At 55.7% G+C, this 13,070-nt stretch overlaps 1 protein-coding gene across 3 annotated transcripts; it reads left to right on the top strand.

Annotated features, from left to right (window-relative positions):
• Positions 1–286: 286 nt before the first annotated feature.
• Positions 287–13,010, top strand: LAMB2 (laminin subunit beta 2). Of its 3 annotated transcripts, XM_041761835.1 has the most exons (33): positions 453–582; positions 673–758; positions 876–1,048; positions 1,147–1,282; positions 1,364–1,437; positions 1,842–2,030; positions 2,123–2,186; positions 2,421–2,623; positions 2,712–2,832; positions 3,164–3,352; positions 3,557–3,736; positions 3,857–3,969; positions 4,205–4,284; positions 4,374–4,506; positions 4,728–4,886; positions 4,964–5,091; positions 7,479–7,611; positions 7,793–7,985; positions 8,067–8,210; positions 8,462–8,693; positions 8,777–8,940; positions 9,024–9,248; positions 9,337–9,554; positions 9,671–9,767; positions 9,856–10,228; positions 10,323–10,507; positions 10,767–11,008; positions 11,088–11,436; positions 11,755–11,962; positions 12,040–12,181; positions 12,266–12,442; positions 12,523–12,682; positions 12,762–13,010. In XM_041761835.1, exons 2-33 carry the CDS (start codon positions 674–676, stop codon positions 12,896–12,898), a joined length of 5,406 nt encoding a protein of 1,801 aa, XP_041617769.1. In that variant the 5' UTR covers positions 453–582; position 673; the 3' UTR covers positions 12,899–13,010. The 3 variants fall into 3 exon arrangements, with proteins under 3 accessions (XP_041617768.1, XP_041617769.1, XP_041617770.1); XM_041761834.1 differs by lacking the exon at positions 673–758 and having other exon boundaries at positions 287–582; XM_041761836.1 differs by lacking the exons at positions 453–582; positions 673–758; positions 876–1,048; positions 1,364–1,437 and having other exon boundaries at positions 1,154–1,282.
• The last annotated feature ends 60 nt before the right edge of the window (positions 13,011–13,070 follow it).

Here is a 13,070-nt window from a genome sequence, read left to right as displayed (position 1 = left end):
ATGGCTTTTCTCCACTTCTCCTCCTACCCCCCATCTTGTCCTGTTGCTTGGGCCAGGCCAACAAATTTTCCACATCCCTAAATGAGGAGCTTGATGTGTCTGTGTGCTCTCTCTCATCTCCCCACTGATGCTGGAGCCCAGGTACTGAACAGCTTAGTTGATGGTGACTTCCACAGCGCTTACAACACTGGGGACAAAGGCTGTGTACTGTGGGCTATTTGAAGTCTCAAGATCAGACTGCTTTCCTTTGCTCATGCCAGATCCCTTACTTGGTGAGCCCCTTAACTGTGGTAGCCTAAAGCCAAACCACTTTCCCCTTGTTCTGCACAGGTCTGGGCAAGGGAGCACAATATAGATTTGTGAGTGAGCTGGCCTGTGTCTGGTTTCTAGAGTGAGGGTTGTTTCTGGAGAGGTGGGAGGAGAATCTTTGCATGGTATGTACTCCTGCCCAAGATCCACTCCATGCTTTCCTTCTTGCCGTGCTTCTCAACTTTGCTCAAAGTCGCAGGACTCAGCTAGTGGAGGGACTGCCGCTGGCTGGAGGATTGAGTGGGAAATCGACCCTGGACTTACTCCGGCTGGGTCTGCATGGAACCCCAAGGGGGGGGGGGGAGGTGGGCAAGGGCTCCAGACTCTTATCCCCCCCCCCATCTGTATTCCCTTCCTCTTCAGGATGGAGCGGGCCCCAGGGGAACGAGGGAGGGACCTGCGGGGACAGCCTGGGCCCTGGGAGCTTCATGTGGGCCTACTGTTGAGTGGTGAGAGGGCCTGGTGAAGGCCTGGGGTTTGTGGGGTGTGATGGTGGGTCCTGGGAGAGCCAGCCCTGGGGCTAGTGGGTGGGAGCACGGCAAAACTGGATGACCCACTGTTCCCAGTGCTGGCCACTGCCCTGGCCCAGGCCCTGGCCCCGGATATGCCAGGCTGTTCGAGGGGAAGCTGCTACCCTGCCACAGGTGACTTGCTAGTGGGCCGTGCTGACAGACTGACTGCCTCATCCACCTGTGGCTTACATGGCCCCCAACCTTACTGCATCGTTAGTCACCTACAGGTGCGGCTGGGTGGGATGGGGGTATTCAGGGATGCGGGGGAGAGGGTTCTGGCCCTGCCTGTGGCACTGACCCTGACCTTGACTCTGACCCAACCTAGGATGAGAAGAAGTGCTTCCTGTGTGACTCCCGGCGCCCCTTCTCTGCCAGAGACAACCCAAACAGCCATCGCATCCAGAATGTAGTTACCAGCTTTGCACCACAGCGCCGGGCAGCCTGGTGGCAGTCAGAGAATGGTGAGGCCGTGGATGGGGCATGGGGTGAGCAGGGTTGCCCACCAGTAGTCTCAAGTCCCTGACCTCCGACTCCTGCCCCAGGTGTCCCCGTGGTCACCATCCAGCTGGACTTGGAGGCTGAGTTTCATTTCACGCACCTCATTATGACCTTCAAGGTGCCCGCATGTCTGGGAGCCTGCTTGAATCATCCTGCTTGGCTCCCCGTTGCCCCTGAACAGAGTCGCAGCTCCTTGGCCCAGCCTTACTGAGCTCTTATGCTGTGTTTGACTGCATGGGAGGCTCCTTCATCTCCCACACCTTCTGTTGCCTTCTGCCTTCAGGACTTTCCCCATGCTGCCCCAATGTGAGGCTGGATCAGGCGTTGCCTCCCTGGGCCCCATGATCCCTGAGCCTTCCCCCTAGAAGTGGCTACCCTCCCTGATTATTGCTTGGCTTCCAGTGGTCACCCCCACCTGTCCATGAGCTGCTTAAGGGCAAGCCCTAGCTGGGCAGGGCTCTTGATGGGCCTGGGGTGGACTTGAGTCCTGATGCTCACTGATCAGCCATGCCCCCCACCCAGACGTTTCGTCCTGCTGCCATGCTGGTGGAACGCTCAGCTGACTTTGGACGCACCTGGCATGTGTACCGATATTTTTCCTATGACTGTGGGGCTGACTTTCCAGGAGTCCCACTGGCCCCACCACGATACTGGGATGACATAGTCTGTGAGTCCCGCTACTCAGAGATTGAGCCATCCACTGAAGGCGAGGTGAGGACTGAGATCTGACATCGGGCAGGATGAGGGGGGATGATGGGTCTGAGTCAGAGTCCAGTGTTTCTAATGGCTCCACGTCCCTCCAGGTCATCTATCGGGTGCTGGATCCTGCCATCCCTATCCCAGACCCCTATAGCCCACGGATCCAGAGTGAGTGTTCCTCCCTTTGAGCCTGGCACAGTCCCAGCGTCCGGCTGGTGACTATTTGGGGCCTCAGTAGCTATTTTGGGTACTTCATAGGGCAGGTGCCAAGTCCAATTTAGCTCATATAACAGTAGACAGGAGGTCTCACAAGGTGACCTTGGCAGCTGCAGCCCCTGAGTGGGCATGGGGCAACAAGAGCCTGCCTGGCCAGCTGGCTTCTAATCCTTTCCCCCCACTTAGACCTGCTGAAGATCACCAACCTACGGGTGAACCTGACACGGCTACATACGCTGGGAGACAACCTGCTTGACCCACGGCGGGAGATCCGTGAGAAATACTATTATGCCCTTTACGAGCTGGTTGTTCGAGGCAACTGCTTCTGTTATGGACACGCCTCACAGTGTGCACCTGCCCCAGGAGCACCAGCCCATGCTGAGGGCATGGTGAGGGGCTTCAGCTGGCTGGAATGGGGCTGGGGGCAGGGACAGGTCTGGCTAGACAGTGCTGACCACATGCCTGCCCACCTCCTAGGTTCATGGGGCCTGCATCTGCAAACACAACACTCGAGGCCTCAACTGTGAGCAGTGTCAGGATTTCTATCATGACTTGCCCTGGCGTCCAGCTGAGGATGGCCACAGTCATGCCTGCAGGAGTGAGTGACATCCTGGCCCCTATAGCCCTAGAACACTGTGACCTGGCTGTGCCTTGGGTTGAACTTAGAGGGGGTTGGTCAAGTGCCTAACACTCAGGTTATATCTGGAGGGTATCCAGGCCTTGATGCCTCTGGGGACTCTCATAACTCTCCTCCACAATCTGCTCTGGGCAGGGGCCCAGTATGATGCTGAAACTGTAAAGTACCTGAGCCCCCATCCACAAATTCTGGCCAGTGGCAAGTACCTGCCGTGTCACTGGGACCCCTACACCCCTTAGCCTCAGGATGTAGTCCCTCAATTGGCCTTTGTCCTGCCTTTCCCTCCCCCAAGAATGTGAGTGCCATGGGCATGCACACAGCTGCCACTTTGATATGGCCATATACCTGGCATCTGGCAACGTGAGTGGAGGCGTGTGTGATGGATGTCAGCACAATACAGCTGGGCGCCACTGTGAGCTCTGCCGACCCTTCTTCTACCGTGATCCAAGCAAGGACCTGCGGGACCCAGCTATGTGTCGCTGTGAGGCTGGGGTTGGGGATGGGAAAGCTGAGTCTGGGGTAGGAAGTAGAAAGCCAGACTGTTGTCCAGGTTGTAGGGATTTGGGGTGGGGGTGGGGGCATAGGGTGGACCCAGGCTGGAAATCTAGGCTGGGGGAGGCTTGGGAGATGTGTGGTGCTGGACTAGTTGGGATTAGGGTGACCCTGCACCTCTTTTTGCCCTCAGCCTGTGATTGTGACCCCATGGGTTCCCAAGATGGTGGTCGCTGCGATCCCCATGATGATCCTGCCCTGGGGCTGGTTTCGGGCCAGTGTCGCTGCAAAGAACATGTGGTGGGCTCTCGCTGCCAGCAATGTCGTGATGGCTTCTTTGGACTTAGTGCCAGTGACCCTGCAGGCTGTCGGCGTATGTGTATCTTGCTCTAATACCTGTACTGATGTTAACCCTTGACTTCTTACTTTTGACCCAACTCAACACCAGCACTGCCACAGCTCTCCAGAGTGTGATGGGTCTCTTTGCCTGCAGGGTGCCAGTGTGATGCACGAGGCACAGTGCCTGGGACCACCTCTTGTGACCCCAACAGTGGAACCTGTTTCTGCAAGCGTCTAGTGACTGGACGTGGCTGCAACCACTGCCTGGTGCGACTGGAGGGGGCTAGTGCTATGGGGTCCTGTACTTATCCTCAGAGTATAGGGCTAAGGGGTGGTGGGTGCTAAGAGCTTAGAGTCCATTCTTGGCTGAGAGGCCTTAGGTTGGAGAGGTGAAGGTTGGGAGCCATGGTCTAGGGACTATTTTCACCAAGGGGTAGTAGATTCCCTGATGGGTGGTGAGGGGGGTCTGTTTCTAGCCCCCCAGCAACTTCCTCTCCCCTAGCCTGGCCACTGGGGCCTGAGCCATGACCTGCTTGGCTGTCGTCCTTGTGATTGCGACGTGGGCGGTGCCTTGGATCCCCAGTGAGTGCTGTATCAGGAGTCCCAGGAGGGGTGGGAAAAGAACCTGGGCAGGATAAGGGGTCCTTCTTGAGTAACCGTGGGCTTTCCAGGTGCAGTGAGGCCACAGGTCAGTGCCACTGTCGCCAGCACATGGTGGGGCGACGCTGTGAGCAGGTGCAGCCTGGCTATTTCCGGCCTTTCCTTGATCACCTAACTTGGGAGGCTGAGGATACCCGAGGACAGGTAGGGGGCAACGTTGGAGGGCAGGGCTTGAGTTGGAGAGGTGGAGTTATGTACTTGCTTCCACCTCCAGCACCACATTGGCACAGACAGTGTGCCGTTGTCAGGGGAGGGTGTCTAACCTTGGACAGGGTCTCAGCTGAAGAGCTGGGGTTTGAGGACAGGTTGTAGCAGAAGAGATGGTGTCTTACCTGAGCACCCACCCTGAGCTGCATACCTCCCAGGTGCTTGATGTGGTGGAGCGCTTGGTGACTTCCAGTGGGACTCCATCCTGGACCGGCCGGGGCTTTGTTAGGCTGCAGGAGGGTCAGGCACTGGAGTTTCTGGTGGGCTCTGTGCCGAGAGCCATGGACTACGACCTGCTGTTGCGCTTGGAACCTCAGGTCAGACCCTGTGAAACATGACCCAGAGCTGAACTTCTAGGTGTAGTAGCATTTCCTTCATCTTCCCATCCTTCCAGGTCCCCAAGCAATGGGCAGAGATGGAAGTGACCGTGCAGCGCCCAGGGCCTGTGTCTGCCCACAGCCTATGTGGGCATGTGCTGCCCAAGGATGACCACATCCCAGGGACTCTGCAACCAGAAACCAGGTGAGGGTACTAATGGTAGCATCTATAATGCTGGAGAGTTGGGGGCCAGCCCTAATTCCCTGAAGGGCACTTGTGGGATGCCACTGCTCATTCATCTGCCCTTGCTTCAAGTGCCTCCTCCTGAGTTCTGTTTGCCAGGTGCTGTTAGGCATGGCATAGGTCAGAAGAAGGAAGTAGAACAAGGCCTTCTCTCTTAGGGGTCTAAGTTCCAGAGGCCTGGGGCAAGAATTAATGAGAAACTAGTGTCACTATAGGTAATGCCCATCGCAGAGGGGGTTGGGCGGAGATGTAAGGGTGGGGATGGGGAAGGGAGGGCATCAAAGCATTCTGAGCAGAGATGTGACTGGGCTGATTATTGTTTTATTACATTTTGGGTAGTATTTGTTTCATGTATCTTTTTTTCATCACTTTATTTTTTAACTTTTTGTTTGTTATGTAAATATTCAAACAATACACAGAAATTGAGAGAGCTGCGTACAATGGGCCACACCCATTATAGACATTTTACCAACTGTGATTTGTGTTTAACAAAGATCCCTCTACTTGCTGAGTGGAAAATAGACTTAAAGGGACCAAGGTGGAAGCTGGAAGATCTGCTGCAGGCTATTGAATTAGCTGAGTGACAGAGGTTTAGCCATTGATGGGGCAAGATGATGAAGTTTCCAGAGGATTCTAGCGGCAGAGCTGATGACTTAGACATGTAGAAAAGGGAGATAAAGTGGAAAGATGACTCTAGCATTTTGGGTTTGTTCATCTAGGGGAGGATTGGGCGCTCTATCTGAGATAGAGACATAGGGAGAAACAGTTCTGAGGTACTTAGGCATATGGAGGAGAAGGCCAGTGGGTGGTTGGATTTCTGTGTCTGGATTTTCTGGGAGGCCTCAAGGTGGAGATATTAATTTGGGACTTGTCACCAGAGAGATAGGTCTAAGTGAAATGACCAGAGAAAGGAAGGAGGACCAGAACCAAGCTTTGGGGTGTTAGACGTCAATAGAAAAGGAGGATCTGGGGGAGAAAATCAGGAGTGTGGATAAGTTTCCAGAAGGGGGCAGAAGAGTGTCTCAGGAAAGAAGATACACTGCTTTAATCACATGCCACTGAATGCTGGAGCAGACAGGAATAGAGAAGAGGCTTCTGGGTTTGGCTACATGGAGGTCAATGGTGAGCTTGGTATATAGGCTGTCTCCATGGCATGTTGGCATAAAAACCCCATTGGAGTGGGAGGCTAGAGTGGAGGCAATGAACACAGTCCAGTTTTAGGAATTTGTTAGGCAGGAAAGCAAAGATAACAGCTAAGAGAGACTCAGGGATTGAAGGAAGATGTTTTCAAGGGGGATAAAAGAACCCTAGCATGAGGGGTGGTGCACCTGGTGGCTCAGTTGGTTAAGCGTCTGCCTTCAGCTCAGGTTATGGTCTCCTGGTTCTGGGATCGTGTTGTGTTGGGCTCCCTGTTCAGTGGGAAGTCTGCTTCTCATTCTCCCTCTGCCCCTCCTCCTGCTTGTGCTTTCTTACACTCATGCATACTCTCTCTCACTCAAGTAAATAAGTAAAATCTTAAAAACAAAACAAAACAAAACAAAAAAACGGGCAGCCCAGGTGGCTCAGTGGTTTAGCGCCGCCTTCAGCCCAGGGCCTGATCTGGAGACCCAGGATCGAGTCCCACGTCAGGCTCCCTGCACAGAGCCTGCTTCTCCTTCTGCCTGTGTCTCTGCCTCTCTCTCTCTCTCTCTCTCTCATGAGTAAATAAATAAAATCTTAAAAAAAAAAAAAAAAAAGAATCCTAGCAGGCTGATGAGAATGACCTAGGAAAGGCAGGGCCAGGTGGCTGAGGGAGAATGATATAGTCTCAGTGAAGAGGAGCAGAGGTTGGAGGTCATAGTTGCAGGAAGTCTGAGGAAGCTGTTGAAGAAAAATTGGCAAGTATTTTGCCAGGGAAATGCTGTGCGGTTGCAAGGTTGTAGAGCATGTTTCAAGAGATTGGTCTGCACAGGTATAGGATTCCAGTGAGGCATGTTTGTGGGAATCTCCTGTATAGGGGCACCTGGGTGGCTCAGTGGTTGAATGTCTGCCTTCGGCTTGGGTCATGATCTCGGGGTTCTGGGATGGAGTTCTACATTGGGTTCCCTGCAGGGGCCTGCTGCTCCCTCTGCCTATGTCTCTGCCTCTCTCTGTGTGTCTCTCATGAATAAATAAATAAAATCTTAAAAAAAAGGGGGTATCTCCTGTATAGATTTTCTGTCAGGCTGTGCAAGTGTCTGTTGGCATGACCCAGTCCTAGTGTCTCTCTTGGCCAATGATTTAGTTGTTGGTGTGCGGGGTGGGGAGGCCTAGGATGGTGGGTACAGTGACCCTGGGTAAACCCCATATCTGTCTTTATCTACCCCCAGGTATATGGTGTTTCCCAGACCTGTCTGTCTTGAGCCTGGCATCTCCTACAAGCTGCTTCTGAAGTTGGTGCGAACAGGGGGAAGTGCTCAGACCGAGGCTCCCTACTCTGGACCCAGTCTGCTCATTGACTCGGTGAACAGTCCCTCTCCCGACACTGACCAAGGAGGCCGGGTCTGTGGGATGGGATCTGTAGTGGTGGCTGGACAGGAGGGGCCTGTGACAGAAGAGGCAGGCCCATGGTGGTGTTAAGTGCTCTGGTGGTGCCAATATGGTCCTGGCTCTAAATCTTCCTCTTCCTTGCTCATCTTTTTAGCTGGTGCTGCTGCCCCGTGTCCTGGTGCTAGAGATGTTTAGTGGGGGTGATGCTGCTGCCCTGGAGCGCCGTGCCACCTTTGAACGCTACCGTTGCCATCAGGAGGGTCTGGTGCCTAGCAAGACCCTTCCCTCTGAGGCCTGCGCTCCCCTCCTTATCAGTCTGTCCACCCTCCTCTACAATGGTGCCTTGCGTGAGTGTCTGTGTTTTGTGGGTTGGTGGGGCAGAGGTGTGGGGCCCCAGCCTGACTTGGCCCTACCCACCTGCCCCACAGCCTGTCAGTGTGACCCCCAGGGCTCACTAAGTTCTGAGTGCAATCCTCATGGCGGTCAGTGCGTGTGTAAACCTGCAGTGGTGGGGCGCCGCTGTGATCACTGTGCCCCTGGCTTCTACGGCTTTGGTCCCACAGGCTGTCAAGGTACTTGCCTACCTTTTTTCCCTCTTACTTTCTCTCCCCCCACTACTGTTTTCTTTCCAACTCTGCCTTTCTCTAACTCTGTGTTAGACCCCAAACTCCCAGCACTGTAACACTGGAAGTTCTGTGTTAGACCCCAAACTCCCAGCACTGTAACACTGGAAGTTCTCTTCCATTCCGTGACTTTCCTACCCTAACCCCATCTAGATTCCCTCAAACCCCCCTCCCTGGTTCAGCCTCTGCCTTGCCCTCAGCCTGCCAGTGTAGCCCTGAGGGGGCACTCAGTGGCCTATGTGAAGAGACCAGTGGGCAGTGCCCCTGCCGAACTGGTGCCTTTGGGCTTCGCTGTGATCGCTGCCAGCGTGGCCAGTGGGGATTCCCTAGATGCCAGCCATGTGTCTGCAATGGGCATGCCGACGAATGTGACACCCACACAGGCGCTTGCCTGGGCTGCCGTGATCACACAGGGGGTGAGCACTGTGAAAGGTGAGCCTGGAGCAGCAAGGAGTGGGTTGGTGGGTTTGAAGGCTGCTCAGGGATCACATATTTCTTCCTGTCCTTCCCTGAAGGTGCATTGCTGGCTTCCATGGGGACCCAAGGCTACCATATGGGGGTCAGTGCCGGCCCTGTCCCTGCCCTGAAGGCCCTGGGAGCCAGCGTCACTTTGCTACTTCTTGCCATCGGGATGGGTACTCCCAGCAGATCATGTGCCACTGTAGGGCAGGGTACACAGGTGAGTAGATAGATAAGGTGCAGGCATGGGATCAGGGTGGGGCAGCTGAACTGAACATTCATGCCTTCCCCAACTGTGGGCAGGGCTACGGTGTGAAGCTTGTGCCCCTGGACACTTTGGGGACCCATCAAGGCCAGGTGGCCAGTGCCAACCGTGTGAGTGCAATGGAAACATTGACACTATGGACCCTGATGCCTGTGATCCCCGCACGGGGCAGTGCCTGCGCTGCTTATACCACACGGAGGGGCCACACTGTGCCCACTGCAAGCCTGGCTTCCATGGGCAGGCTGCCCGACAGAGCTGTCACCGTGAGTGTGGGAGAGTATGGGGAGGGGAGGGCTGTGGTAGGGCTCTGCTGCTCGGACTCCCCTTGATTAATGTGCCTGACTGGCACAGGCTGTACCTGCAACTTGCTGGGAACAGATCCCCAGCAGTGCCCGTCCATTGATCGCTGCAACTGTGACCCAAGCAGTGGGCAGTGCCCATGCCTCCCCAATGTCCAGGGCCCTACCTGTGACCGCTGTGCTCCCAACTTCTGGAACCTTACTAGTGGCCACGGCTGCCAGCCCTGTGCCTGTCATCCAAGCCGAGCCAGAGGCCCCACCTGCAATGAGGTATAGGACCGGACCCCCCTGTGGATCCCTGGGTGGATGGGGTCATCTGTCTGTCTTGAGTCTCAAGAACTTAGCTTCTGATTGAAGCTTTGAAATCTGCCGTGTTCCCACTCTAGTTCACAGGGCAGTGCCACTGCCGTGCTGGCTTTGGTGGGCGAACCTGTTCTGAATGCCAGGAGCTCCACTGGGGAGACCCTGGGTTGCAGTGTCGTGGTGAGAGTCCTAACAGGGCCAGAGTGGGTGGGGGACTTCCCAGGATGCCCCCGCTGGCACCCTAACTCTGATCTGCCCTTTCCTACAGCCTGTGATTGTGACCCTCATGGAATAGACACACCTCAGTGTCACCGCTCTACAGGTCACTGCAGCTGCCGCCCAGGAGTGTCTGGCGTGCGCTGTGACCAGTGTGCTCGTGGCTTTTCCGGGGTCTTTCCTGCCTGCCACCCATGTCACACATGCTTCGGGGACTGGGACCGTGTGGTACAGGATTTGGCGGCCCGTACACGGCGCCTGGAGCAGCGGGTGCAGGATTTACAACAGACTGGTGTGCTGGGTGCCTTTGAGAGCAGCTTCTGGCGCATCCAGGAGAAGCTGGGGACTGTGCAGGGGATCGTGGGTGCCCGCAACACCTCAGCTGCCTCCACTGCACAGCTCGTGGAGGCCACAGAGGAGCTGCGGTGCGGAAGGGTCTAAGGATACATTGAGGGATGGGGCAGAGACCCAATGGACCAGGGCTGAAGCTTCTCTAAACACCACTCCTCACTGGCACAGGCGTGAAATTGGAGAGGCCACTGAGCACCTGACCCAGCTGGAAGCAGAACTGACAGATGTGCAGGATGAGAACTTCAATGCCAACCATGCACTTAGCAGTCTGGAGCGAGATGGGCTTGCGCTTAATCTCACGCTGAGGCAGCTGGACCAGCATCTGGACCTGCTCAAGCATTCAAATTTCCTGGGTGAGCTTTCAGCCAACTAGGCAGGTGGACCAGGGTTGGATGATCTCTTTTTCTTCTTAGAGAGTGTGAGTGGGGAGGGGTAGAAGGAGAGGGAGACAGAATCTTAAGCAGGTTCCAAGTCTAGGGCAGAGCCCAACACAGGGCTTGATCTCAGTGACCCTCAGATCATGACCTAAGCCAAAATCATGAGTTGGATGCTTATCCCAGGCACCCCAGATTTGGTGATCTTTTGCTGACTGCCAGCCTCTGCCCAATATAGGTGCCTATGACAGCATCCGCCACGCCCACAGTCTCTCTGCAGAGGCAGAACATCGTGCCAACACATCAGCTTTGACAGTGCCTAGCCCTGTGAGCAACTCAGCAGATACTCGGCACCATACAGAGGTGCTAATGAGTGCCCAGAGGGAGGACTTCAACCGCAAACACAAGGCCAACCAGCAGGCACTAGGCAAACTCTCTGCCCGTACCCACTCCCTGAGCCTGACAGCCATAAATGAACTGGTAAGGCACAAGTGTAGGGTGGGACATGTAGGTGTGGCTGTTCTTTCCACAGGGCCCTGACTTGTTCTGTGCCTGGCAGGTGTGTGGACCCCCAGGGGATGCACCCTGTGCTACAAGCCCTTGCGGGGGTGCTGGCTGTCTGGATGAGGATGGGCAGCCCCGCTGTGGGGGCCTCGGCTGCAATGGGGCAGTAGCCATGGCGGACCTGGCACTGGGTCGGGCCCGGCACACACAGGCAGAGTTGCAGCGGGCACTGGCAGAAGGTGGAGGCATCCTCAGCCAGGTGGCTGAGACCCGTCGGCAAGCAGGCGAGGCACAGCAACGGGCCCAGGCAGCCCTGGACAAAGCTAATGCTTCCAGAGGACAGGTGGAGAAGGCCAACCAAGAACTTCGGGAACTTATCCAGAGTGTGAAGGACTTCCTCAGCCGTGAGCCTCCCGTGTGGCCCAGGCCATGTGGTTGTTTCACCCGTGTCTGTGTTCATACTTATGTCCCTGGGTTTATACTTGGGTCAGGGCCTGCACTGGATCTATGTTTAAAACCCCACGTCTAGTTCCTAAACCCTTGCCTATATGTGGTCCTCAAGTTCATGACCCCCAAGTCTCTGCCCACTTACAGTTCTTGTAGTTACATCACTATGCCTATTAGCAAACTCATTTTCCATGTGTGGTCTCACACCCCAAGATTGTGTCTGATGCCCATGCTGGAGAATCTGTGTCCCTAAGCCCTTGCCTGTGTCTCCATAGAGGAGGGGGCTGATCCCGATAGCATTGAGATGGTGGCCACAAGAGTGCTAGAGCTCTCCATCCCAGCATCACCTGAGCAGATTCAGCACCTGGCAGGTGCAATTGCAGAGAGAGTCCGGAGCCTGGCAGATGTGGACACAATCCTGGCGCGTACCGTGGGAGATGTGCGTCGGGCAGAGCAGCTACTACAAGATGCACGGCGGGCAAGGTCTGACCATGACCCTGGCCCCTATCCTTGACACCTGGTCCTGATACTTACAGGCCCTGATTCGCTGTCTTCCTCAGGAGCCGGGCTGAGGGTGAGAAGCAGAAGGCAGAAACAGTACAGGCAGCACTGGAGGAAGCCCAGAGGGCACAGGGTGCTGCTCAGGGCGCCATCCAGGGGGCAGTAGTTGACACACAGGACACAGAGCGGACCCTGCACCAGGTGTGGTCTCTCTGGGACATCAGTGGGGCAAGATTATGGGCATGCACCCATAGACCTGTTTAACCCTGGGTCCACCCGTGACAGGTGCAGGCGAAGATGGCAGGTGCAGAGCAGGCACTGAGCTCTGCAGGCAAGCGGGCTCAAGAATTGGATGGTCTCCTGGAGGCTCTGAAATTGAAACGAGCAGGGAATAGCCTGGCAGCCTCTAGTGCTGAAGAAACAGCAGGCAGTGCCCAGGGTCGTGCCCGGGAGGCTGAGCAGGTGGGTAGAGCCAGAGCCAGCTGGTGAGGGTTGGGGTAGAGGCTGGGCCACCACGCTAACTCTGCCCTCTATATTCGCAGCTGCTGCAGGGCCCACTAGGCGACCAGTACCAGACAGTGAAGGCCTTGGCTGAGCGCAAGGCCCAGGGTGTGCTGGCTGCACAGGTGCGGGCAGAACAACTTCGGGATGAAGCTCGTGGCTTGTTGCAGGCTGCGCAGGACAAGCTGCAACGGCTGCAAGGTGAGGATTGGAGTGGGTGGATGCCAGAGGTGTGGGACTGTGGGAGTAGGACCTTTCAGCTGAGACCTACCCGTCCTAGAGCTGGAAGGCACCTATGAGGAGAACGAGCGGGCACTGGAAGGCAAAGCAGCCCAATTGGATGGGCTGGAGGCCAGGATGCGTAGTGTGCTTCAAGCCATCAACTTGCAGGTCCAGATCTACAACACCTGCCAGTGACTCTTGCAGGATTCCTACCCCAGCCCCCAGCCCCGCCGCACCCCTGTTACTGCCTCTGCATGGAAAAGTTCCCACCCTGACTAGGCCTTCAATAAACTGCTGTGAATCCCCACCGCGTTGTCTGGACTCTGATTTGGAGAGGGCGTTGTCTCTGGGCGGAATCTCAGGATAC

The sequence above is a fragment of the Vulpes lagopus genome, chromosome 7 (genome assembly GCF_018345385.1).
Source record: "Vulpes lagopus strain Blue_001 chromosome 7, ASM1834538v1, whole genome shotgun sequence".
Lineage (NCBI taxonomy): Eukaryota > Metazoa > Chordata > Mammalia > Carnivora > Canidae > Vulpes > Vulpes lagopus.
This window is presented reverse-complemented; position numbering and strand designations above follow the sequence as displayed.